General features: G+C 34.7%; 5 protein-coding genes, 2 long non-coding RNA genes and 1 other non-coding gene across 8 annotated transcripts; 4 read left to right on the top strand and 4 right to left on the bottom strand.

The window, feature by feature from the left end:
• Positions 1–2,446: 2,446 nt before the first annotated feature.
• On the bottom strand, positions 2,447–2,974 carry LOC143531638 (non-classical arabinogalactan protein 30-like). Its single transcript, XM_077026892.1, has one exon. It carries the CDS (start codon positions 2,972–2,974, stop codon positions 2,447–2,449), a length of 528 nt encoding a protein of 175 aa, XP_076883007.1.
• A 1,885-nt stretch (positions 2,975–4,859) lies between these two features.
• LOC143531671 (protein VAPYRIN-LIKE-like) lies at positions 4,860–7,094 on the top strand. Its single transcript, XM_077026915.1, has 3 exons — positions 4,860–5,467; positions 6,014–6,467; positions 6,575–7,094. The coding sequence occupies exons 1-3, from the start codon at positions 4,872–4,874 to the stop codon at positions 6,977–6,979; spliced, it is 1,455 nt and encodes a 484-aa protein (XP_076883030.1). The 5' UTR covers positions 4,860–4,871; the 3' UTR covers positions 6,980–7,094.
• On the bottom strand, positions 6,984–10,765 carry LOC143531670 (putative methyltransferase PMT23). Its single transcript, XM_077026914.1, has 8 exons — positions 10,310–10,765; positions 8,868–9,017; positions 8,480–8,750; positions 8,281–8,391; positions 8,030–8,201; positions 7,682–7,921; positions 7,404–7,598; positions 6,984–7,319 (listed from the first exon to the last, which is right to left on the bottom strand). The coding sequence occupies exons 1-8, from the start codon at positions 10,754–10,756 to the stop codon at positions 7,124–7,126; spliced, it is 1,782 nt and encodes a 593-aa protein (XP_076883029.1). The 5' UTR covers positions 10,757–10,765; the 3' UTR covers positions 6,984–7,123.
• Positions 10,766–11,066: 301 nt separating this feature from the next.
• Positions 11,067–11,139, bottom strand: TRNAK-CUU (transfer RNA lysine (anticodon CUU)). The gene has a single exon. It is a non-coding gene; the product is annotated as a tRNA-Lys (tRNA).
• A 757-nt stretch (positions 11,140–11,896) lies between these two features.
• Positions 11,897–12,327, top strand: LOC143531674 (uncharacterized). The gene is made up of 3 exons (XR_013135062.1): positions 11,897–11,982; positions 12,070–12,191; positions 12,277–12,327. It is a non-coding gene; the product is annotated as an uncharacterized LOC143531674 (long non-coding RNA).
• On the top strand, positions 12,322–13,133 carry LOC143531673 (uncharacterized). Its single transcript, XR_013135061.1, has 3 exons — positions 12,322–12,448; positions 12,530–12,639; positions 13,043–13,133. It is a non-coding gene; the product is annotated as an uncharacterized LOC143531673 (long non-coding RNA).
• Positions 13,134–15,683: 2,550 nt separating this feature from the next.
• Positions 15,684–18,337, bottom strand: LOC143531668 (ferritin-2, chloroplastic-like). Its single transcript, XM_077026912.1, has 8 exons — positions 17,982–18,337; positions 16,959–17,042; positions 16,803–16,863; positions 16,562–16,649; positions 16,365–16,426; positions 16,220–16,285; positions 16,071–16,134; positions 15,684–15,977 (listed from the first exon to the last, which is right to left on the bottom strand). The coding sequence occupies exons 1-8, from the start codon at positions 18,248–18,250 to the stop codon at positions 15,928–15,930; spliced, it is 744 nt and encodes a 247-aa protein (XP_076883027.1). The 5' UTR covers positions 18,251–18,337; the 3' UTR covers positions 15,684–15,927.
• Positions 18,338–20,685: 2,348 nt separating this feature from the next.
• LOC143531669 (LOB domain-containing protein 12-like) lies at positions 20,686–22,079 on the top strand. Its single transcript, XM_077026913.1, has 2 exons — positions 20,686–21,054; positions 21,681–22,079. Exons 1-2 carry the CDS (start codon positions 20,896–20,898, stop codon positions 22,077–22,079), a joined length of 558 nt encoding a protein of 185 aa, XP_076883028.1. The 5' UTR covers positions 20,686–20,895.
• The last annotated feature ends 3,540 nt before the right edge of the window (positions 22,080–25,619 follow it).

The following is a 25,619-nucleotide window of genomic DNA, read 5'->3' as shown; positions in this document are numbered from 1 at the left end:
TTATCTTGGGTCAAATCTTATTTCATGGTCAGCCAGAAAACAAAAGACTGTATCTCGGTTATCTACCGAATCTGAATATATGGCTTTGGCCGATACGGTTGCTGAATTGACTTGGCTTGAAACATTATTAAGAGAACTTCGTGTCCTAATGCACTCTGCTCCTACTCTATGGTGTGACAATCTGGGAGCTACATATCTATCTGCTATTCCGGTTTTTCATGCTAGAACAAAACATGTGGAAGTAGATTTTCACTTCGTTCGAGAGAAAGTTGCACAAAGAAGGCTATCAGTTCAGTTTATCTCTACACATGATCAAATTGCCGATGTGTTCACAAAGCCGCTACCATCAGATCGTTTTCTATTCTTAAAGTCCAAGCTAAGAGTCGGTCCCCGGCCTTAGCTTGAGGGAGAGTATTAGTCAATACATTTATGGTCTTATGGGCCAGCCCTTGGCTTATGTCAGCCGGCCCTAGAAATCTATTGTAGATCTATAAATATAGAACCTATTGTATTATGTTAAATACAATCAATATACAATCTTTCACCAAGTTTATCTTTACCCGAACCGTCTTTCCACAACCAAGTATCCCGGCCCGTATAAATTATAACCGAAGATAACACTTCAGTACATCTCATCACTTCTGCCTTGAGGTTGCGAGATTTAGGTTCAACTTTCCACCTCCATAACCATCTAGTTTCGTTATTAACCAAGCAGTAGCAATTTATGACCAAAACCGCTTTGTGTTTTTCCAAAGCAAACAAAGAAGGAAACATGTTTTTTAACTGAAAATCACCAGTCCATCGATCTAGCCAGAACTGAGTCTTGTCTCCCATACCCAATTTCACCCGTAACCGATCCATAATTTTCAGATTTACCCCTGATTCATCTTCTTCCAACCTGCTGATGCTTCCCCAGATTCCATTGATGGACTTTTTAAACGGTATTGTCTTCCAATTTTGGATATTCGTATGTACTGAAGCAGTGATCCTAACCCAAAGAGATGATCTCCCATTTTTAAATCTCGTCCACCATTTAGCTAATAATGCAAGGTTTGTCGCTTTTAAGCTACCAACGCCAAGACCCCCCTTGTCTTTATCCAAAAGTATTCTTTGCCATGCTACCCAACTTATCTTTTCTTTATTTTCATTCCCTCCCCATAAGAACCTCCTCCTTTTTTATTCCAATTTTTTTAAGACACTCATTGGTGCTTTAAAGATCGAGCCGAGTACAGATTTTATAAGTGTTAAACGACCACCAAAGGATAAAGTCTTCGATTTCCATTTAGATAATTTATTATCAAACTTATCTAATATCGGCTGCCAATTTTTTGTTATACCCATATTGGCCCCTACCGGTAATCCTAAGTGAATAAAGGGAATCTTACCGGTTTTGCAGTTCAGCTCCGTTGCCACCTGCTGAATTTGGCTCGGTTCCACCTTAATACCATAAACCGTGCTCTTATGTAGGTTGACCTTCAAGCCCGAAGAAATATGAAAGCATCTTAAGATACGAGCGAGGTTTTTCACATTTAAATCACACCATTCACCAATGAAAATTGCATCATCCGCATAGAAAAGATGCGAGAGGAGCGGGCCACTTCTTGGGGTTTGAATCCCCTGAAAGAGGCCCGACGAACAAGTTGTACGTATTGCCACATGTAGAGCCTCCATTGCAATAATAAAAAGTAATGGTGATAGTGCATCACCTTGTCGTACCCCCTTTTGAATATCAAACTCTGCCAATGGAGCTCCATTAATTAGAACGGATGATCTAGCCGAAATAAAGGTACCTTTCATCCATTTCCTCTTATATTGTACACGTCTACCATCATCAAAACCGAATATATACAATATGTTTAAATTTCTAGAAACTTGAAGTTATTAACTATAATGAATTGTTAGAATTTTATTTTTAAGTATTTGATTTTTCAAATCAGCTTTAGGGTTGAGTTTAAAATCAGGTTTCGGGTAATGGGATGGGTAACTTCTAACCACCCGAGTACCCGACGGTAATGAGTAATCAAACACGTTATGGATAGGATTGTGGGATACCTATAAAACATGATCAAAACGACATACACACTATGCTAATCCAAACAAATGACATCAAATCCTCTAAAGTGTATAGCAAAATGTTTAGAGTGATAGTATATTATTGTAAACCAGCCATTTTAAAGTTAGCTAAACTCTCTAGAAATAATAATGTTTGTATCATATTTTCCAGAATAATATCTAGTTAGTAACAAAACTAGAATAGTGTAACTGTGATAGTATAATATCTAGTCATTTTAAAGTTAGCTAAACTCTCTAGATATTATAAGACAACTATTAATTTACTCTTAGAAGATAACATTACATTTATATATATATTTAGTCTAACAAGATAGATTCAAATACAAAACGTTACAACAGTCATGAAATCAAACACTTTAAAACAACATCAAGTTTAGTGAGTGGTTTCAGGATCACAATTAGTAGGACGAAAAGCCAACGGTCCAGATGCATACACAACTGCTTCATAATTCTTTCCAAACACCACCTTGTTCTCATATCTTAAAGGAGAGCCATTTATACCATTATTAACATTTGACAAAAGATTGCATGATTGTAAAGAAGATGACACTAGTTTCACATGGCAAGCATGAAGTGGATGGTCCAATAAATAATGGGTCATCTTAAAATCTTTGAGTTCTGCATAAAAGTACCCATTTTTATCGGTCTCAAACGCGTTATAGTAGCTCACACGTTTCTTGTGGTTTTTGCATATGACACTGACTTTGGCAGCCGGGATTGGCTCGGTGTCGGTGAGAGACCATGATCCAAAGTATTTGCAACTTTGGCAATAGACTTTACCTTCCACAACAACGGTGGCGGTTTTGTTTTGTTTAGCGAGTGCCTCGTGGGCGGTGGCTGATGCTAGAAAGGCTAGTGGGAGGAGGATGGATATGATGATGATGAATTGGTTGTTTGCCATATTTTAAGGATGTTGTATGAGTTGAAGGCAAATAAAATGGAAGTTGTTTGGGGGATGAATATGATTGAGGAATGTTGCAATATATATATATATATATATATATATATATATATATATATATATATATATATAGTTTTGTAAGATGAAAATTAAAAAATAAATAAGGTGGATATGCACTTGGTATAAACGTGGTGGCTACTATGTGAAACATTTGTGACTTGAACTTTAAAAAAAATAATGATTTAATGTTGTTTCATAATAAGAGTCTCTACGTGAACTCCATTTTATGTATTTGTTTTGTTTAATCTACTTAAAGATTCCATTTATTACCCAAAATATTGTTTTTAGGTGATATATGTTTGTTATGATTATAAGATAAGTATCTATATATGTGTGATTTGGTGTGTTAATTGCGTTAGGTTGACAGGTAAAATTACTAAAACCAAATTCGAATCATATATTTATTCGTTTTAAAGACATCAAAAATAACCTAAACCAGTATATGGAGTTGAATCAAGTTGATGGGTTGTAATAAATATGTTACATGAATTGTAAATGAAGTGATTGTCAACTTGTTTAATTAAACGTGTCGGACCATTTTTATTTTTATTATTATTAGGGTATCTGAAGTTTGGTGACTAGGATCGATAAACACAATAACGAAGTTTTAGATCATAAGCTCGATCTTTGTAATTCTCATTGGCTCGAAAATTACAATACATAAACTCACAATGACATAACCCACAAGCTCTACAATATATACTAGTTTAAACATGAAAACCTAATCAGACTAGAATACTAAGTCATACTCAAATACTAATTAGTAAAAACATATTTAAACAATAATTAATAAATATATTCCTTGTTGTCCAAGTCATTGGCTCGACTTGTTCACCAAGTAATTTATTCCATGTAAACCAAGTCACATGCTCAACTTGATAAATAAGACACGAACTCATCATAGGCTCGATGAGTCGGCCCAACGGAAATTACCTCCAACAGTATCATGTCTCATACAAGTTACAAACAATTTAGCTAGGACTGTTCAAAGGGTAAGACCCTACCCTTTTACCTAATACTCTACCCGGACCCTTTACCCTTTTAGGAAGAAATGTGGACCCGAGACCCTACCCTCTAACCAATAAAAGGGTCGGGTATAAATAAGGGTTTCAAGGGTCCTACCCTTTACCCTTTAAGACAGTAATCACATCTCCTTTTTATGTATTTACTAGTTGCATATCTCATAAATGACTTTAATATCTGAATCCTAGAACAATTATACTTTCATTTAATAAAATAGTAAAGTCTAACTTCGAAAGTTTATCAATCATTTGAACTTATGCGAATAATATCCACATTCACAAATTACTTGTAGAGAACAATTCGGTGATTTCCATATATATGTTTTCATTCATTAGTATGACCCTTTATTTTTATTTTTCTTAGTAGTTGGAAATTTCTGATGAATCATATATGAAATACAAACCACTCATAAATTTCATATTAATCGTGAATTTGATGTATTCTATCTAGTAAACAGGTCAAGGGTTTGAAAAATGGTCGGACCCTTAAAACCTTTTTACCCTTTAAGGTGAAATTTAAATACCCTTTACCCGACCCATATTATTTATTCGGGTCTAATTAAGGGTTTTAAGAGTCGGGTAACTGGGTTTCAAGGGTTCGACCCTTATCTTGCTCTCCCCTAAATTTAGCAATTGATTAACGAAATTAATTATCTGATACTATCATAATTCATATCAACTTCTCTATGTTTGAGATAGTATAATATATCTTCAAAACATCCAAAAACTTTAACCTCATTCACACATGCATGTTCTCAATTCATGCATGACAAAACACAACTAATAATCACTCATTTCATGGTGCAACAATCATCATGGGCCCAGAAGCAAATAAACAATGGTCCCAAATATTATCTAGTACTCATTTCTCCAATGTGTTATCTATCTTAAATTTTACAAACCTTCACTCTCTAATAATGGAGAAGCTTGTTGAAGTATCTGATCATGTTGTACTCATTAACTTTGTTATTGGAACCAAATGCAGAGCCACCATCCACCTGCGATCCGTAATCGCATCCGCCTCAGTCGCCTTCAAACTCCAAACATCATCTCCTCACAAGTTTTTGGTCAATCCACCAACTGGTGTCATATATCCTCTATCCCAAGCCACAGTCCAGATAATCCTTAAACCGCAACCGCAAGTCCCCTCGTGTTTCCCTCGCTCTGGGACTGACCGGTTTTTAATTCGTACAGTTCGGGTTGGATCGGGTGAGTTGACTGACCCGGATGCTATAACTGAGTGGACACATGATATTAAGCTGAAAGTTGCATTCGTTGGTCCGTTTTTGCTTCGGCATGCGGTGAATAATGGTGACTTCGATGAGGTGAGGACTATGGTTAAGTTTAGCAGGACGAGTTTAACCGAGTTGTCAACTCGGGAAGCTGAGTCGCTGTACCGAGTGGCGAAGAGGTAGTTCAACTCTTATGTGTGTGTAAATGATGTGTGCAGGGTCGGTTTTGGGCTTAGACCGAACCAAAGCCAAAAGTTCGGGTTTTGGTTTTTTTGGTTTCGGTTCGGTTCCGGTTTATTAAAATTTTTGGGCCAACAAAATCGGGCTGAAATAATTAAATTTGGTCTGAATCTTTATGTTAATTAATAGTTAATTATTATTTTACATTTGGCATAAAATGTTTGGTCACACTATTTATTAAATTTTTCTAAACTACTTAAAACTCATAATCAAGATTGAAAATCCATAAATTTGATTCGGTTCGGTTTTTTCAGTTTCGATACCCTGCAAAACTGAACCGAGAATTCGGTTTTTACAAAAACATATAAAACTGTCAGTTTTTGTTTAGTTCTGGTTGTTTCGGTTTCAAAATCAGTTTTTTCGATTTCTTGCACACCCCTGTTAACTGTAATTGTAATTTGAGTTTGTACTGTGGGCTTATAAACTTAACTCATATTTACATGCTACTGCCTCTATCATTGTTTTAACTGCATTGTGTCTAATAGGTTGGATAACTCGGTTGACATGTTGAGTTTACTACTGGGGGGCGGGTTAAAAGTGGAGTCAACAAGTGGCGTCATAGAAGAGGTGGAAGAATCTAGATGGACGGAGAAAGGGTGGTCGGAGTTACACGTGGCGGTAGCGTTTGATCAGACGGATGAGGTTTCGAGATTGATTAAAATGGGAAAACATTGGATGTTGGACTGCAAGGATAAAGATGGACGGACACCGTTGTATTTGGCAGCAAGCAAAGGGTATGAGAGGTGTGTTAGGCTGCTAGCGGGTGCAGGTGCTAATGTGGATGCGAAGCGTAATGATGGCTGTACTGCATTGTATAGAGTGACAGCGAAAGGTAACCGTCGGATGGTGAAAGTGTTGATTGATCTGGGAGCTGATCCTTCGATCGTAGCTGATGATCGCCATCGTTCTGCCATAGATGTCGCCCGTGATGAAGGATATGTAAGCAGATATACTATTACCTATTATACTTCTATGTAGTGTATAGTTAACCAATTATACACACCTACTTGATTCAATAGCTTAATGATATCGTGGTAACAATGCAGAACGAAATTGTTGAAATCCTCGAACGAGGGGAAGACGTGTTGAATGCTGCACGACGTGGAGATCTCCTTCGCCTTGAATCACTGCTAGAAAGAGACACAGGTGTGGATTTTCGAGATCAGTTTGGTTTGACAGCTATTCATATGGCAGCCATAAAAGGCCACAAAGACGCGGTGATGTTATTGGTTGAGTTTGGCTGTGATGTGGAATGTGTGGACGCTGAGGGCCACACACCACTACATTTGGCGGTGGTTGGCGGCTGCAAGGACACGGTCGAGGTGCTGATTAACAGAGGAGCAAACTTGAATGCTAAGTGTCATAGAGGAGCAACACCTTTACAAGTTGCTCAAACAATGAAGCATGAAAGTATAACAAATTTTCTACTTCTCAATCAACATATTTCTTGATACAGTATATTGCTTAGTTATTGTAAGTAATTTGACACATTTCATATAAATAAATAAAAAGGTGATTCCATAATTTCCATCTATGTTTTTCTTTTTTAAACATTATGGTTTAACATTACATGATATTAAATTATACATTTTTGTTTACCTTTTGGTTACCGGACGCCAAAAACCTTTCTGACCAACGAGGATTCGTTGATGATGTAAGCTAGTTGACCAATGAAGCGATCGAAAAATATGTTTTAACTTGTTTAACATGTCTATGCTATCTTCCACTATCACAACTCCACCTGGTCGTAATATGCGGTCCATTTCAACTACACTGTCCAACATGTCACACCTGCAAAATTATTATATGTAAGTACAGAAGTTATAGCAAAAACTATGTAACATGAATATAAAAAATATTCTATAGAGATTATACCTTTGTGTTAGGTTGCCAAAAAGGAAGCTGGAATGCAGAAGATCATAAGTTCTAGGGTAGGTACTAAGTGATTCGCACCAGTCATGGTAAATACCAATCAGCCCTCGGTCATATATTACAGGTAAAGTATCTGGCCCGTTAACAGGAACAATATTCATCACCCATAGGGGTAGATCCGTCAACGCAGCAGCAAACCTGAATAGAAATTTAAATGTTTTAGACATCGGGCCCATTAACAGAAACAATAGTTATACAGTAAATAAGTTGAAATAACTAACCCGCCATAACCAGCATTCATATCCATTACATTCCTCACATTTGACCAGTTTACACCAAGGCCGCCCATGTTGACATTTGTTACAAGTTCAGACCAGTGTTTAGTGTCTTCATGAAAAGCCCGTTCAGCCTTTGGATCGGTTGAAAGACTTAAAGGTTTACTTTTGAGCCTTTGAGGCCAAGGTGCAGGCCATGTATTTGTTTCTGGAATTGTGGAAATGCAGCCATCAAGTGGTGTATACCTAAACCAAAATGTAGATTATTATTATTATTATTATTATTATTATTATTATTATTATTATTTTAGTTCTACTGAAATAATAGTATAATACACACATATTTTCATCTACCATGATGTTTTGGGCCGTATATTTTCATCACATAGTGGTGGATTATTTTCTTTACGTGATTTGTAACACGAAGAAGTTAGAGGCTTCTCGTATATAACCAGCCCGATACCAGACGAGTCAAAACTTTTAGCCACTACCTTCCAGCAAATAGATTTGGTTAAAACTACCATTGCTGCAAGAAACAGACAAAAGTTTAACCAACTAGACAAATGATATATTGAAGGGAACTTTAACTAAAGATGACACCATACATTCCCAGACTTTTTTATCCCTTTCATCATCACGGTACACCGGTGTAGCAGACCAGATAAACACGCCACCAGGCCTTAGAACTCTGTTTAACTCCAATAACGGTTTTCCACCTGAAAATTCAGTTATAATATAGACTACAACAGTCTAGAATTTAAAACATTAAGTGTAACATTAATATTAAAAGTTTAATACTAGTACCATATCCATCCCAGTGAACCCTGCATCGCGCACAGTGAATCAAATCAAAAGCGTTATCTGGAAACGTTAGTCTTTGAGTTCCAATAACCGAGAGTGTGGCGGGAATTCCTCTTTCTAATGCAAACTGTATTTGAGCTTCATGTTCATCTTTTGGAGCAAATGACATTGTTATAACATTTTTTTCAAGCAAATAGCCACCAAAGCTAGCAACACCACAACCGACATCAAGAATCACCCTTGTGCGCTTCCCCCAACCGATTTTTGGTAGATTCTAGAATATTAATAAACAAGAGTATAAACACAAGCAAGTGGTAAAAATGTAACAAAACTGCATCTATGATGAGAATATAATAAGTTTTTATTAATAACCAAATGTAGTAATTACTACCTTTTCTATGTATTGGATGTAATGATTAACTCCCTCTTTAAACTGAGTACCTCCTCCAGGAAAAAGAAGATAATTACCAGATCTTTTCACCCAGTTTTGTTCTTTCTTGTATTCAACAAGCTTAAGGTGTGGGACATTGTTAAACCATATCTGTAAATTACAAGTACATGATTAAATTTTTGAAAATTAATAAAAAGAATATTAATCTTGTGAAACATTTTCCAAACAAATGAACATATTTAATGAAAAACACAGCAATTTTACATCTAAAAACAAGACACAGCAATAGTAATGTTATGACCCCACGTTCTATGAATGCTATTCTTAAACGACTTAGTTTTGCTATCCAAAAAGGACTAGCGGCGCAGCTTGTTGCCTGTTTACCATCTGTATCGATGTAAACACTAGTTTTTAATGAAATGAGAAAAATATACTTTTTTTACCCGAACTTGTTTTGACCTATCGCCCGTTTTCCCATACTTAAAAATGGTTTTAAAAAATGTGCAAACAGTTGGCCAAATTTTACTCTACCAAACACACATAGCCCACAGCTCTTAATTTAAGTTAAGTAGTATTCCAAAGCATGGTATGATTATAAAAATAAAGTCCTGGATTGTTTATTCCAACATAAAGTCATAAATTATGAAACCACCCCCCTCAGTAGCAATTTTTAATGGATTAAAATATGATAACCTGTTCATGCAGGACTCTTGTTTCTGTGATAATAAATACACAAAGTCACAGATACTGCACAGGATTCTTGTTTCTGTGTCAATAAAAAATAAAGCCCACATGCACATCTGCATAAAATTTAGTGCGTGCAGAGCCATTAATTTAATACATAAATAAGTAAAGGAACACAAACGGAACGTGTTCGTGTTCGTTTGTTTGACTTTAACTGAACAAACGATCGCGAACAATTAAACGAAAAAAGTTTTCTTGCCTGTATTTGTTCGTTAAGTAAATAAAGTTGTTTGTGCTCGTTTATGTTCGCTTGTTAACATTAACAATATAAACAAATAGTTCATGAACGTAAAGGAACAAGCATAATTGATCATAGATGAACGAACATAACTGAGTTAAAACTAGTTGAGTTACGCGAAGAACAATGTGTTAGGCCTAAAATATTATTAAAACTGTACCAAGTTATAATGCACCAAAAATGTAATCAATATATTAAAGAACGTACCTAAACAAACGTAAACTAACGAACATAAACAATTTAAATAAACATAAACGATTTTTCAGAAACATAAATGAACGAACGAGGTATGTGTTCATGTACGTTCGTTTAATCGTTTAACTAAACTAACAAACTTTTTTGTTCATGTTCATTCATTTATTAAATAAACGGACTTCCTGTCAAACAGTTCACGAACTGTTAACTAAAGATTAGGTTTGTTTACAAGCCGAAACAAACCTTACCAGAGTAGCAATCTCACCATATCCCTACTTTTCGGCCAAGGAACCGGCACTTTATACCCCTCAGGCAGCGGAACCAAACACCGTGGATTAGGCCTAGGACAATACCGCTCTCTATGCTCCATATGCCTCCTAGACCTCAACGACTTGATCGCCTTCTTATTATCCAAACACGATATGTAATCTGCAGCCACAGAGCCTCTACACACCTCCCATTCGTACACTAAACTGCTATCACTATCACTATCATCGGTATGATCACTATTTATTTCAACTTCAGTTGTGTTATCAACTGTTTCCGGTTCGATTTTAATAACTGGAGGATGAGAAGACGGTTGAGGGAGCTGGTAACGAACCGGTGGTTGCGAATTGAAGATGACGAAGGCGACGAAGAGGATTAGGAAGATGAGAAATGCGATGAAAGGATATCGGCGTTGTTTGAAGAGATTGGGGACGGAAACTGCCATATTGTTGTTATTATTATTATGCGGCGTGGTTTGTTGTCTGTTTATCTGTCTTCTGTTTCGATGTAAACGCTACGCGTTCAATTTAATTATGGATGGATCGGAATGGGAAGTGAAGAGTTGAAAGTGAGGCCGCGGTAAAGAGAGCCGATGGGGTTTAAAATACAGTTGAAGTCTTGGTGAAGATTGATTAGGGCCTTGAGGAGACTTGAACGTGCTGGATTGTGACACGTGTTGGGTTGGTGCTATTTTGAACGGCTGAGAATATAAAATGTTTAGAAGAAAAAAAAGAGTAAAAATTAAAAAGGTGTACCGCCCACCGTGGGGCTCGAACCCACGACCACAAGGTTAAGAGCCTTGCGCTCTACCAACTGAGCTAGACGGGCTTTTTGATATACAAGATACATAACACTTCAAAAACACGTTTATTACTTGCCATTATATATTTTTAGTTTGTAAATATTATTTTTGATTTTTTTTTTACTTCATTTTTTATACTAGTTGTCTCAAATGTTTGTTTATGCTCTACATATCATTCTTCATATCTTTCTCTATATTATTTTCTTTCTCTTTCTTTTCTCTATATTATTTACTTTCCCTTTCTTACATAGTTAGAGTAGAGTACAAACTAAAATGCTTAATTAAAAAAAAAAAAAAAACCTGAATCGGTAAGTATATTGTGGACAAACCAAACATTATTTGTAATTATGAAGGGTCTAATATTATGAATAGTATAAAGGCTCATATGCTATTACAGATGGTGAGCCTGGTGTTTATTACTCCTTAGGCAAACCTCACATGTTTAATTAGCCTGAAATGACACTGACAAACTTTATTAAGGGGGTGTTTGGTAGAGGGAATTGAGGGATGAGATTGGAATTGGAAAGAATTCTCTTGTTTGTTTATGAAAGAAAGAGGTGAGAAATGGAAATAAACCATTTCCATTTCTCTGATTTTGTTTCTCTAAAAAAAAAGCGGAGAATTGGATTTCTAGGTTTCATTTCTCAGCCTCACTCTCTCACGCCTCTCCCTGCTGTTCCAACGATCCTAGTTATGAAACTTTCATTTTTTCGACTTTCTTATGCTCGACCAGACCTAAACCTCGATCCAAACTCAGCTGCTGATGTCGATTGTTATCGTGTTTGCTGGTTGGATGGCTAATCCACCAACTGTTTCTCATCCCTCGGCTTCTGCTGGTCCTCTTGGTTTCAATTCACCAAATAATTCGGGTACATACTTTATTCGCTTACATTTGATGTGATTTAAGGTTGTTTTTCTATATAATGAATTAGTGGTACATGTTATCTTAATGTAAGGTATAACAGCTATGCTAAAGCGCCCTAGGACTCCGCCAACGAACAATCCTGCTGTAGATTATCAAACAGCTGACTCAGAACATGTATTAAAAAGAACAAGGGCATTTGGTATTTCTGATGAAGTATGTCATTTTCTTTTATAAAAAATTGAGTAGTCTTGACATTAAATGTTACCAGGTTCTGATGGCATTTGTGTGTTGTTAGCAGGTTAATCATATGCCTGTAAATATCTTGCCTGTTGGTTACAGTGGTCAAAGTCACCATGGTCAAAGTTCATACTCGTCAGATGATTTACCAAAAACTGTGGTGATGACACTTAATCAAGGCTCCGTGGTTAAGAGTATGGATTTTCATCCAGTACAGCAGATTCTGCTTCTTGGTTGGCTCTCGTTTACTCTAAATTACTTTTTATTAATTGTGTATTATGTCATTAATGTCTGTCTTTTTTCACTAATTGCAGTTGGAACAAATACTGGGGATATCATGATATGGGAACTTGGTAGCAGAGAAAAACTTGCTCATAAGAATTTTAAAGTTTGGGATCTTAGCGTCTTTTCAACGCCTTTGCAGGTGGCCTTGTAAATGAACCGAACAAGCACGAAGGGAGCACGCTTGTGTTTGTTCGCTTAACTTTAACACAACAAAAGATCGAACACGAACAGTTAAACGAATGTGGTTTTCTTGTTTGTCTTCGCTCATTAAGAAAATAAACATGTTCGTGTTTGTTTATGTTTGTACGTTAACAGGATAACGAAAGGTTCACGAATGAACATGACTGAACATATATGGAAATATTAACGAATGAACTTCAACGTTAACAAACAAACTTAAACAAATGTAAACTAAAGAACATAATTGTTCATGTTTGTTCGTTTAACTAAATGAACACAGTTTGCTGTGATGTGTTTATTCTTTATTAAATTATAATTTTTATTATTTTGTTTATACGTCGAGCATTGGCTCTTTATTGTAGGCCGCTTTGACCAGCGACTATACTGCATTAATCAATCGTGTAACTTGGAGCCCTGATGGAACCCTTTTTGGTATATTATTAACTTTTTAATAGTTTTATATCTTTTGTCATTAAAGTTCAAAGTTAACAATAATGAACGTTGATACCGGTGTTGCGTACTCAAAGCACATTGTGCAGATATACTCGTATCATGGCGGCGATGATGTCAGAAACCACTTGGAGGTTTATATTGTCTTCACCTTTTAATTTTTAGCTCTTTAGGCGGTTGCCATCATTATGTATATATTAATGCATTTATTATGTTCCATATTATATACAGATCGATGCTCATGTTGGCAGTGTGAATGATCTCGCGTTTTCTTATCCAAACAAACAACTTTGCATTGTGACTTGCGGTGACGATAGATTAATAAAAGTTTGGAATGCAGTTACGGGTTTCAAACAATACACATTTGAGGGTCATGAAGCACCTGTTTATTCTGTATGTCCACATTTTAAAGAAACCGTGCAGTTTATATTCTCAACTGCAACTGATGGGAAAATAAAAGCATGGTTGTATGACAACATGGGTTCAAGAGTTGACTATGATGCGCCAGGTCACTAGAAGCACGGATGCAGATGAGATATATCGAGAGTCTTGCAAAGATATCAAGGAAGTTTTGCTTCGATTTTGGGAGATGGTGGGTGAACAACTTAGCAAAGAAGGTATGGAGGCTCGTGCAATCTATGAAAAGGTTAGTGATGAGTTGAAAGCTTTACCAGGTATCACTACGAAAAAACGGTTCAAAGCAGCTCATTTGATTGGTAAAGATGTGGATCTAGGACGTTCTTTTCTTACGTTGACAATAGAAGAGAAAATTGAGATGGTCGAGTTGTATACCGATGGTTCAATGGGATAGTTGTGTATGGTTGAAGTATGTTTTGTATGTGAATTGGTTTTAACTATGGTTGATGTTTTTTGCTTAAAAACTATGTTTTGTATGTGAATTGGTTTGATCAATGCATATTTTGGTTGGAATTTATGCATCTTTTTATATGTTTTTTATTTTTTAATAAATATTTGTTATGAAAAAAATACTTGTGCTAATGATAAAGTTGATATAATTCTCTGTTTATTTTCTATGTACCAAACAAGAGAAATGATTCTCAGCTATATTTCTCTACTGAAATCTCTGTACTACCAAATAGAACAGTCAATTCTCATTCTCCAGACCAATTCACTTTCTCTGCAATTCCATTTCTCTATTCCATTTCTCTACAATTCCATTCTCTGTACCAAACACCCCCTAAGTGTGGACTCACAACAAATGGTTGAGCTCAAATATTACTAAAACGATTTTGATGCATAGGTTGTAAATGAGAGGAGATCCATACTGATGTGTCATCGTTTATACACATTTTCACATAATTCCCCTATATTTGCTCATTTCTATTTCATTTTCACATGATTAGATCCTTGATAAGCTTGTTCGAGAATTTGTAGGAGTATTTAGGCTATCAGTGATAACTAAGCAAAAACACGGTGAAAACAGAGATAATCACCCAAAGTTAGCTCAGACACGACCATGCTAACCGTTAACCAAAATCACGTATGTGTTGTGACACCACGTATAAAAATACATATGTATATACGAGTATACAAGAAGTACCATCTTCGGGTTAGTTTATGAAGTTTGGTGTGCACTTACATCATCATGGTTGACAAATGACACATACATACTTATCAGATTCTAGTGGGGCTTATAGTGGTCCCCTTCTGGACAAGTCGCTATCATATTCAGTTACAATATGGGCTCATCCGGATCATTCACTTATCACAATTTGTTATGGTGCCCCCCAGTTCCTTGTTATATCCTAACCATGATGAACATATTATCCGGAGCATGTTCCATCCGGATCTCATTTGAGGTTGCAAGGTGCTTTCGCACTAGTTCTGGGACTTGTGTTATGTTCGTGAAGGATGTAACCTCTTCATAAGAGGGCAAGGATTAGCAATACTTTATTGAGATCACCATAAGTAAAACTAGTAGCAATACAATATTGATGATCTATACAACCATTCTTTTCTTAGTTTTGTGGTCTTGATTAGGGCGGCCCATGGCATTTTGTTTTATTGTTTTTTGTTCTCCCTGTCTGTAACTATATTCCACCCAACTCCCCACTAGCTTTTTTTGTTTTTCTTCTAATATAAATGTTGCTATACTTATCATAACCATATATATAACTTTCTATAAACCATACTTATCCTGACACCTGCCCACCCCTTTTAAGATTCGAATATTTGGTCTCATTTTCATAAACTGCACCTCCACATGTCGGAAGGATACCATATGATACCAAATTTAACTTTGTCATTCGCTTTCCAACTTTATATTCCCATCAAACCACTTTTAAATTATTGAGTTTAAAGGGAAAAAAAACCACTAGCACTTAAAAAACCAACTACACTTATATTCACTTTCCAGAACCAACTAATACTTGTCGGTTAGCCTATTAAGATTCACTCATCTTTATAAGCTAATGCAGAATTATTTGAGTCTATTAAACTTATAAAAAGAATTAACTTTATATCATTATCATAAAATTGGCTACAATTAATATAAAGCATGATTAATAAAATTACTAAAATCTGCTAAAGGTATTAATATTTGTAGCAAATCACCCCATTTATCGTGGTTCTTATTCAAATTCCAATATATAACCACAGATTACCGAACCTAAAACTTACAGTTGAACCAAAATATAGTCAAGATTGGAAAGCATATTAGGGAAATATAGAAATATACAGTCTCCATATTGCAATTCTGGTGTAGCATAAACCAAAATGTTGATAGCAACTACCCTCCAATCTTATACCCGAGTGACCCCAAAACCTTCATAATCGTTCAAACAGCAGCACCATCGTTAAGAAGCGCTTGATCAAAATGCCAAACACCTGATATTTCCAAAAATAAAAATATTCACTACTGTTAGCAACCGTATGATATATAGATTACCTCTCAAATATAGAATAAAAGGTTAAATTTACCATGCCCTTTGCCGACTCTTCTCAGTTGAGCAACATATTCAGATATCTTTTTAATGGCGTCAACCTTTTAACAAAGTGAAAATACTATTAACAAAGTGAAATCACTATATTGAATGTCAGATTTTATGAAGTGAAATCTACAAATCTACCTGTTCACCCAAGAACTCGCTTTCAACAAAATCAGCTAATTGCACATCATTGTTCTTATTGGCTACCTGTTCTCATCAATTTCACAATTCAGAAACACAAAGCACACTTTGTACCATCAATTCAATGCAAAAAGTATTGTCATACCGCGTGCAAGTGTAGAAGTTTCTCATTTGTTAGTTTCTCAAGTGACAATGCAAGCTCCATTGCTACAATGAATAGAGAAGTAAACCCAGAAATTAATAAATTATTCAATCGAAAATACCAGAAAAGAAACACTCTTTTAAACCTGTAGCTTCCAAATGTTGTACAATCAATCAATAATATCATACCAAAGAACTTACCGTATAGCGCATCTCCTTTCTCTGCATGATCAAACTCTGATAAGGGCATTAAAATGGATTGCAGCTTCACCTTCCCGCCACGTTTGTTCTGAGAACAAAATAATTTAGAAAAAATTAAATGATTATAATCACTGACAATGAAACTATTTAAGCATCAAGTTTCTCAAAACATATTACTAGAAATGATTATATATTTATATGAACCAAAAGGATTGCTAGTGCTAGGAAAATTAGTAAACACCTGGTATTCCATAAGCTTCTCAGCATGGTCCCTTTCCTCTTCGCTTGACTCCTTAAAGAATCTACAAGTATTCATGTCACATAGCCGAATCAAACATCATCCAATTGATTATTACTACACGTTTATTAATAGAAACGAATAAGTTCAGTAACTTACTTGGCTAACCCTTTGAGAGCAACATTGTCCCTATCAAGGTAAGCATACATAGCATGGTATACGTATGAAACATTGTACTCAACACTGAAACAAACAGAAAATATAAAATTATCATTAGAAACAAGAACAAAGTCACCATCAAGGCATCAAAAAATTCCTTTTAACAAAGACAAGTATGTAAAACTGAAAAAAAAATGATTAAAAAAGGTTCAACCCCTATCAAACTGACAGACCTAATATAATTAAATAAAGGATAGTGTATTGAATATCATGTACAGTCACCTTATTTCTTCTAGTACTTTTATCGAACACCTACTGTGCGTTCTGGATTTATGTTCAAATTTCAATACCAAATGATGATTGAAGATATATTCAGCAAGACCTATTAAAGATACTTATCATTTCTCCTAATACTTTCATCAAACACTTACCGTGCATTCTGAATTCACGTTTAAATTTCATAACCAAATGTTTGCAGATGTTTTTAGCAAGACCTAAATAAATAGATGTATAACTAAACCTTATACCACCAAATACTTTTATAAGTTTATCAAACACATACCGTCCGTTCGATTCACGTAAATCAATACCAAACGATTTAAGATTTATTCAGCAAGACCTAACTTAATATACTTATAACCAGACCTTATTTCTCCTTATACTTTTATTAAGCACATATTTCTGGATTTAGATTTGAATTTCAATACCGATTCAATACACGTATAACTAGACCTTATTCACCTAATATTTTCATCAAACACCTACCCTGCTACGTTCAAATTTCAATACCAAACGATCTAGTTCTCAAACAGCAAGCAGGAGTAATCAATCATACAGCAAAATCATATAACAGTCATATACAGCAATCACAAAATAAAAAAAAAAATAATAAAAAACTAAACCTTATTTCTCCTAATACTTTCATCAAACACCTACCGTGCGTTCTAAATTCACGTTAAAATTAAAACACATAACGAATTAAAACACGAATATAACTAATAAAGTAAAAGTGAAATAAACTACTTGATCTGTTCATTAATAGCAGCCTCAGACTCATCAGCAAACTTTTGGCGAGCAAGTGACTGTTGAGGCACAGTAGGCACAAGGTTAAGCTCCTTCTTCACCTCCTCAAACGGCTCAAACACAACGCCGGTAATCGGCTTACTGTTCGACGAACCGCCTTTCGCCGCCGCACACACGACGGAAACAGACGACGGTGAGATTGAAGAACCGGTGAGATTCTCGCCGGAAGCGTTGCGGAAGAAGATAGTTGGAGGTGCTCTGAGAAGCATGGTTGGTTATAGAGAGAGAAAGTGAAGAGTGTAGCGTTTTAGAGAGAGAAAGTGGGAGAAATGGATAACGGTTTTTGACTGATGATAAGGAGGAAGAAGAGAAGAGGGGATATTGTGATTATTATTATTATTATTATTATTATGACCCAATCAGCGGTGGCTGTGTGGCCGTTGGATGGGGTGACACGTGGAGGAAGGGATTGAGTGAACAAAGCAGGCGCGTGGTTTGCTCGTGGTGGCGGCTGAACAGAAATCATCTGGAAACAACCATCGCTATGGGCGCCTTTAAAGGACATTTTTGGGCTTTTTGAAGGGCCGTTCAAGGGGGGTGGCTTCACAACAACGATCGGCGCTGAAGGGTTGCTTTAAAGCCCCTTCATAGTGAACAGCCTAACTAACACCATCCACAATAATAGACACAATAATAGATTGTTAAGCGTTACCTCATTCATTTTTTTGGCTATTATGGGTGTGATTTTTTTCAACCGTTTCATAGATGTTTTTTTTATAAGAACATCCAAAAACATAACTTTTTGAAGGTGGTGGGGTTATGTGGGAAAGATAGGGTCTTGAATGAAAAAAAAATGTTTGTAAAAGATGATGATCACGTGACAATGTTTTTTGGTGTTTTTAGATAATTGTATTTTTATTATGTGGCTGCTGTCTTGACATGTTTTTTGATATTTTTTAGAGTTCTTATTGGGGATACTTTAGAAACCGAGTTAACTGACAATCGGTTACTGGTTATTTTTTTACCCTCGATCACCAAAATAACAGTGAACCATTCATATTTTGATACATTTTTAACTTTATACATTTATTTGATGTATTTCATGTTTTTTACGTTTATTTTATGTATTTATACTATCATTTCATGTATTTATACCTCCATTTCATTTATATCAAAGCAAAAAAATTAGCTCAAGTTTGGTTTTGGTCATTAATCTAACCAAACCAAAAAACGACAAACTAACGAATTAACCGAACCGAGTTAATCGAAAACCAATTGGTTAATAAAATTATTTAACCGATGACTTTGGTTATAGTTTCAATTTTAGCTAATAACTGAACCGAACCAAACCGTACACAGCTAGATGCTTCTAAGTTTTAATTATGTTTTTTAAGCTTGCTATGTGTATATGGAATATTTATATGAAAAAATATAACAAGTTGGACATCTTTTCAACATTAAGTAAGTAGTGTATTTGAAAGGAGGTGGTTGTTAAATAGAAACGGGAAAAAAGGGTAATGATCATCAATATATGAAACAAGAAGAATGAATGTAGAGCATGAGACACTGAGAAAGGTGTGCTATTATCATCATCATCATCATCATCATCATTATTGTTGAAGCTTATTCACAATCCAACTACTAACAAGGTATTGATTCTTGTTTTTGAATAAAATTCTTGATTACATGTTTATGACTCACTATCTAACTGCTATAAATTGAATTTTGTATTCTTAAAAGGCTAGACGAGACGCAAGTTCAAGATATCCCCATTGAGGATGGAGAGACAGCTTGATGATGTCGATAAGGGGAAGATGATTCTTTAGGCATTTGAAGCTTCAATAAACAAGATGTTGACTTTTGAGTAGCAAACAAGTACACTTAGTTGATACGACACGCCCTTGGGTGACCAAAGTAGCTTCTTTCGGATTTGTTTTCTTTTGGCTTTGTAAACTAATCGATTTCTTTGTACGTTCACTAAAACAAGTTCACATACGATGGAGTTGTCTTCTAACCATGTGACCCTCATCAATGACCCCGAAAGCACTAATTCATTTTGGTTTAAGTTTTAACTGTTTTAGTTTGGAAAGTCTTAGCAGAGACGAGTACAGTACTAATTACTATATGTGACAAACAGGTAAAAGGGAGAAGAGTGGTAAAATTCAAGAAGCCAACCAGTGATATAATGTTGTGCAAAACAAATACATTGGCCATTGGGTTAATACTTAATACTTGATGCCCGGTCCCGGATTACAAATACTTAATTACTTTATGTTTTGATCCACAAATACATATTTATTAATATTCTGGGCCACAACCCACAACAGATATTGGGCTTCCACTAAAAACTCACACAGTTTGGACTTTGGAGTTAGAAAAAGTAATCCGAAATGAAGTTTCTTTTTTTTCTTTTTTCCATAACTTTATAAATTCCACGTTCTGCATTTAAATTTTGTATCATAGATTCATAGTATTAATACCTTAGAATTTTAAAAATTGTTTCTAACAGATTCTTGAGTGAGAAGACACAAATTTTGCCACATAGGTTATTTATATAAACAAACACTTTTAAAAGTGATAAGCCACATTTTTTACGAAGAGAGTAGACGTCAGGTAGCGATATATTTTATATAGGTTATGAATTGATGTATATGATCGATTAATCATGTCTGCGTTATCTTTATTCAATATGAATGTAAAAAATAAATAAATAAAATTTAATCAACTACTTAAATAACAGGAAACACGTTGATCCAAGTAATTAAGTAATTAACCAACAGTTAACCACAATTATTATAAATAAACACAAGAGTCCACTAGCATTCACTCACAACTTCCTGCTGCTCCCAAGTCATTCTTACTCTCTCTTTCTCTCTAGATCTCTCTCTACACATAACACAAACACACACACAAAATGGCACCGGGCCATTCTCCGTGTGCATCGTGCAAATTACTAAGAAGACGTTGTGCCAAAGACTGCATTTTCGCACCCTACTTCCCGTCAAATGACCCTCACAAGTTCGCAATTGTTCACAAGGTCTTTGGTGCTAGCAATGTTAGCAAGATGTTGCAGGTATCGATAACGTGTGCATGCAAATGTGTATTATTACAAGAACACTATATATACATATAGTGAGATTCACTAAAGAACACTAAATTATCACTAGAAAAGAAAAAACAAACCTAAATTGTTTATATGTTTATTAATATTTTTTTTCATTTTTAAAGTTTTGTACTTCTCATGTATATAAACGCGTATGTTTGTGTACATACAGAAAACCATAAACTTTTGTATATTTATGTACATATAAAACCATCAAGCTAATTTTCTTCATATATATCTTTCTAAATTTTTAACCGTTTACATTCATGTTCACATGTATATCAGTATATGTTATGTATAGGTAGTACAATCTATACATTACTTACCAAATGTGTATGGTATGTATAAAAAACAATATTTTTCTAAACTTCAATGAGTTGATTACAATTATATCATTTTCATTTATTTTAAAAATTAAAATTTATGATTTATTTTGCTCTTGTGTGTCTTATATATGTGTACATATATTTGTATACGTATATATATTGTATATGTACATGTACGTATAGTACACATGAAACATATCATGATTAACTTAACTTTTCATAGTAGTAGAATATAACCTAGTTAAATATTTGCACAAACTCATGTTGTAGGAGCTCGAGGTTCATCAAAGAGGCGACGCGGTTAGCAGCCTAGTCTACGAAGCGAATGCTAGAATGAGGGATCCAGTGTATGGATGTGTTGGGGCAATTTCGTACTTACAGAAGGAGGTTTCACATTTGCAAACTCAGCTAGCCATGGCCCAAGCCGAAATATTATGCATCCAAATGCAACAAGAGCCACTCGCACCCACACCCGTTATTAACGGTCTGGTCCCGGTTCAGCCTGCACGCAGTGTTTCTTCAGATGATATATCATATCCGTTTCTACACAACATGATCACTAATCATCATTATTATCATAATAATAATGATGATGAGTACTTTATAGCTTCTAATAATGTAATTCATTGTGACAAACTAAAGAGAGAATCTTCTTCTCTATGGACATGATGATGATGAATAAACATCATTTAAATTATAATAGAACTAATTTTTAGATCTATATTATTGACTTTTGAAAGTTTAAAGTCTTCCTAGTTGTTTATTAATTGTGTGTATTATTGCATACGTATGCAGTTAGTGTGTGAAAGAGAGTGATACTCACCTGGTTTTGTCTTTATTTGAAGTACTAAATCGAACAAAGCAAGTAGACAACAAAAGAATGGCAAGTTAGAGCAGGTAAATGTTGGAAAACATGGCTAGGTTTAATGGAGTCAACCCTGGCATGTGCCCATATTAAAAAGGTAAAAATAAAATATTTACGTAAATAAATAAATAATAAAATAGTAATCCTTCAATTAAATGTATTAAACGCGTTAGAGCATTCACAATAGAACAAGTGAGTGAAGCAACTAAAAATTTAAAACCATCATATTGTCAAGTCATTGTCATCTTATATGTAGAGGGTTTTTACTAACTATTTTCTTAAACAAGCATCAATCCTTTTGTCATATAAAACTATGAAAGGGGGGATGATGAGTGATTGGAAAAAAGAATGGCACCAGATGCCAAGCCCTCACGCCCACGAATGCCTCGGCGCTTCTTCGTGTGCCACCCCAAATTAGCATGGTGTAACGGTGTTTGTTGCCTCCCTTGCTTATGAGGGGGTTGGCCACTACTCTTGGTCTTATAATCCTCATTTCTAAAACATCACATTTTTAAATTTTATCTTCAAATTGTAATTAACTTTTCATATCTTATTTTTCATCTTTATGTTATTTTTATTATTATTTATTTTCTTTCTTCAATGCTTGAGGTATAACTTGAAATGTTGTATAAATCGAAATGCTCTAAATACGACATTTAAAGTTTGGAGATTTAATTAGTGAATCTCTATAGCAAAATCTTCATATCTTGAAGAAATTAAACATGTATGGACAGAATAATACATGAAAACATCTATTATCAACCTAGACGTAATTTGGTAGAACATGCTTGAATTGTCTAGACTAGGCTATGTGATGTTTAGTCGTTGTCGTATTTATTGAACTTCAAATTGTATATATTAATTGTAATATTTTTATCTACCTTATTAATTTACAATTACGAAATAAATTTATATATTATGATATTAACTTACATTATATTATAAAATACTTAATTAAAATAAATAACTTTGTTATGAAATATTAATGCAAAAATATAAGCCATAAGAAAATATATATGTAGTATATGAACAGATTAATTGCTTTAGCATTCTTAGAAGTTAATTAGAATACGTACGTTATATTAAAAAGTTAATCAGAAAAATAAGAAAGTACTAATTAAAAGAAGCATCTTTACTTAGTTTATATATATGCCAAAAATGCGAATCTTGAAATCTCAAACAACAGTAAACTTAAAGCTAAACTTTGTTATCTTAATATATATAGATGATTCTAAAACATAATATATTATGCATTGAACACTTAATTGTGATATATACGTTCGCAACGTGACCATCACGTGGAGTGGGTGGTGGGCGGACTAGTGAGTTTATGACAAGAGGATCAGGATATTGTGCATAAATTAACAAGTCCTGCTGCTCTTAATTTATTAAAATTTATATAAAATTATGAGTATTATCAATTAATCCAAGATAAGTCATGTACTAATAATTGAAAAAAAAAACAAAAAATAAAAAAGCGATGGATGCAAATGCAAGTGAACGTACTAAAAGACAGGGGTGCAAACGAGCCGAGCCGAGCCCGAGCTCGACTAGGCTCGAGCTCTACTTTCAAAGCTCGAGCTTGGCTCGTGAATGGATTTTGAAGCTCGAGCTCGGCTCGTTTATTATTTATCAATTATTTTTTTATATAATTATAACTATTTTATATACTTTTTATATTATAGTTTTATTTATAAAAGAATATATTATTTAGTTATTTTTAATTTATTTTTTCATAACATTATATTTATTAATTAATAATTATTAAATATATATTTTCAAAAAATTATATAAATGGCAGGCTCGTTTAGGCTCGCGAGCCGGCTCGAGCTCGATAAGTAAAGCTCAGGCTCGGGCTCGTTTATTAAACGAGCTTATTTTTAGGCTCGAGCTCGGGCTCGGGCTCGAGCTCGATAAAGCTCGGTTCGATCGAGGTTTTTAACGAGCCGATCTCGAGTAGCTCGGCTCATTTGCACCCCTACTAAAAGATTCCACATTAATTAATTTACATAGTTTAACTGTTTAAATAATGACGGAAGCATGTTTATAAAGTCAAAATACATTTAACAAACAGAGCTTGAATAATATTACAATCACCGTCGTGTAACTAATCCAATAAAATCTATACGGTAAGGATAATATTTTCTACAATAGTAACATGACACACACACTAATTAACTATTAATTAGAAACAAAAAAGTTTTTGGTAAGTTAAGTTTTAGATATTCCATCCCTTTTGTTCTTGGTATGGTGCTTATAAGCTTGGAGACAACTGGTCATTTTTTTATTTGGAATGCGAGGTGGCAGCGAGAACTTGAAATGGTGTGGTCTAGTGACTTGAGGTTTTATGACTTTATCTCCATCAAACTTGGTAGGTTGGATTGTGGCTTCAAGACTTAGGATAGAATAAAGGAAGATTGGCGAAACCGTTATCATGACTACTTGGTGGGTTCTTTGGAGGAACATAAATGAAAAAAGCATTCTCCCCGGGGTTGAATAAGCGTGAAGTTATTCTCAACGAAATTGTAAATTTTCTTTCTTATGGTATTATAGTAAATATTCAAAGTTAGAATAGGCTTCGTAGAGTGATAAAAAAACTCGTTATTGGTAATGTGATATTTGTGTGTTTTACTCTTTTAAATGTTTTAGTTAAGGTCACCCTATTTAAAAAGTTATAAAAAGAACTTCAAAGCAATAGAATAATAATGAAATTTCGACGGTGTTTATCAAAATGTTATTGAAACCTATCAATGTATTAATAATATTAAAGCATCTAATCACTAGGGGAGGACATGAGGGATTGAGGGTGGTTAAGAGCATTCACATTCCACTAAGATATAGCCAAACATCATAAAAGAACACATTTTTTAACCACCTACACATGATTAATAATGTCTATTATATCCCTATCCTACTATTGTCACCTGAAACATTCCTTCAAGTTAATGAAGATTTTGCTCTAACCAAAACCTAATTAAATCTTAAATCTCCAAATTAATTCAACAGTTTAGCACGCGTGTTGCGATAGCCAAACATACGTTTTTCCCTCACGTAAGTTCCTAGATATGCCATTGTACTCGACGGCTCAAGAGCCTTTGTCAGCAACACATCATGCAACACGTGGATACATGTCAAATCTCGATGAATTTATTTTTAGAAAAATGGTATGCGAAGACAAACAAGTACACAATAATGGGGTTAGTCAGTAAGTGAATGTTCTCAAAGGTGACAAAAGCATCACATGCCAAATATTTTGCATCAACAAAAGACAAGCCAAAGTTAATAAATTACAAATATTAGAGAGGAAAAAAAGAGTCCGTGAGAAAATGAGTTCTATGAATGAG

The sequence above is a fragment of the Bidens hawaiensis genome, unplaced genomic scaffold (assembly GCF_021521415.1).
Source record: "Bidens hawaiensis isolate Kalapana, Puna unplaced genomic scaffold, B.hawaiensis_p1.1 tig00009196_1, whole genome shotgun sequence".
Taxonomy (NCBI): domain Eukaryota; kingdom Viridiplantae; phylum Streptophyta; class Magnoliopsida; order Asterales; family Asteraceae; genus Bidens; species Bidens hawaiensis.
The sequence above is the reverse complement of the archived record's forward strand: the minus strand, read 5'-3'. Positions and strand labels throughout refer to the sequence as shown.

Excerpts from the sequence above, each read along its gene's own strand:
- LOC143531668 (XM_077026912.1), bottom strand. The coding sequence starts at position 18,250 with ATGCTTCTCAGAGCACCTCCAACTATCTTCTTCCGCAACGCTTCCGGC. Across the intron at positions 17,043-17,981 it reads GCTATTAATGAACAGATCAA|TGTTGAGTACAATGTTTCAT; the intron begins GTAGTTTATTTC and ends TGTTTGTTTCAG. Across the intron at positions 16,650-16,802 it reads AGAAGCTTATGGAATACCAG|AACAAACGTGGCGGGAAGGT; the intron begins GTGTTTACTAAT and ends TTTTGTTCTCAG.
- LOC143531671 (XM_077026915.1), top strand. The coding sequence starts at position 4,872 with ATGGGCCCAGAAGCAAATAAACAATGGTCCCAAATATTATCTAGTACT. Across the intron at positions 5,468-6,013 it reads CTGTACCGAGTGGCGAAGAG|GTTGGATAACTCGGTTGACA; the intron begins GTAGTTCAACTC and ends TGTGTCTAATAG. Across the intron at positions 6,468-6,574 it reads TCGCCCGTGATGAAGGATAT|AACGAAATTGTTGAAATCCT; the intron begins GTAAGCAGATAT and ends GTAACAATGCAG.
- LOC143531669 (XM_077026913.1), top strand. The coding sequence starts at position 20,896 with ATGGCACCGGGCCATTCTCCGTGTGCATCGTGCAAATTACTAAGAAGA. Across the intron at positions 21,055-21,680 it reads ATGTTAGCAAGATGTTGCAG|GAGCTCGAGGTTCATCAAAG; the intron begins GTATCGATAACG and ends CTCATGTTGTAG.
- LOC143531638 (XM_077026892.1), bottom strand. The coding sequence starts at position 2,974 with ATGGCAAACAACCAATTCATCATCATCATATCCATCCTCCTCCCACTA.
- LOC143531670 (XM_077026914.1), bottom strand. The coding sequence starts at position 10,756 with ATGGCAGTTTCCGTCCCCAATCTCTTCAAACAACGCCGATATCCTTTC. Across the intron at positions 7,599-7,681 it reads ATGAATGCTGGTTATGGCGG|GTTTGCTGCTGCGTTGACGG; the intron begins GTTAGTTATTTC and ends ATTTCTATTCAG. Across the intron at positions 7,320-7,403 it reads TTTGGCAACCTAACACAAAG|GTGTGACATGTTGGACAGTG; the intron begins GTATAATCTCTA and ends ATAATTTTGCAG.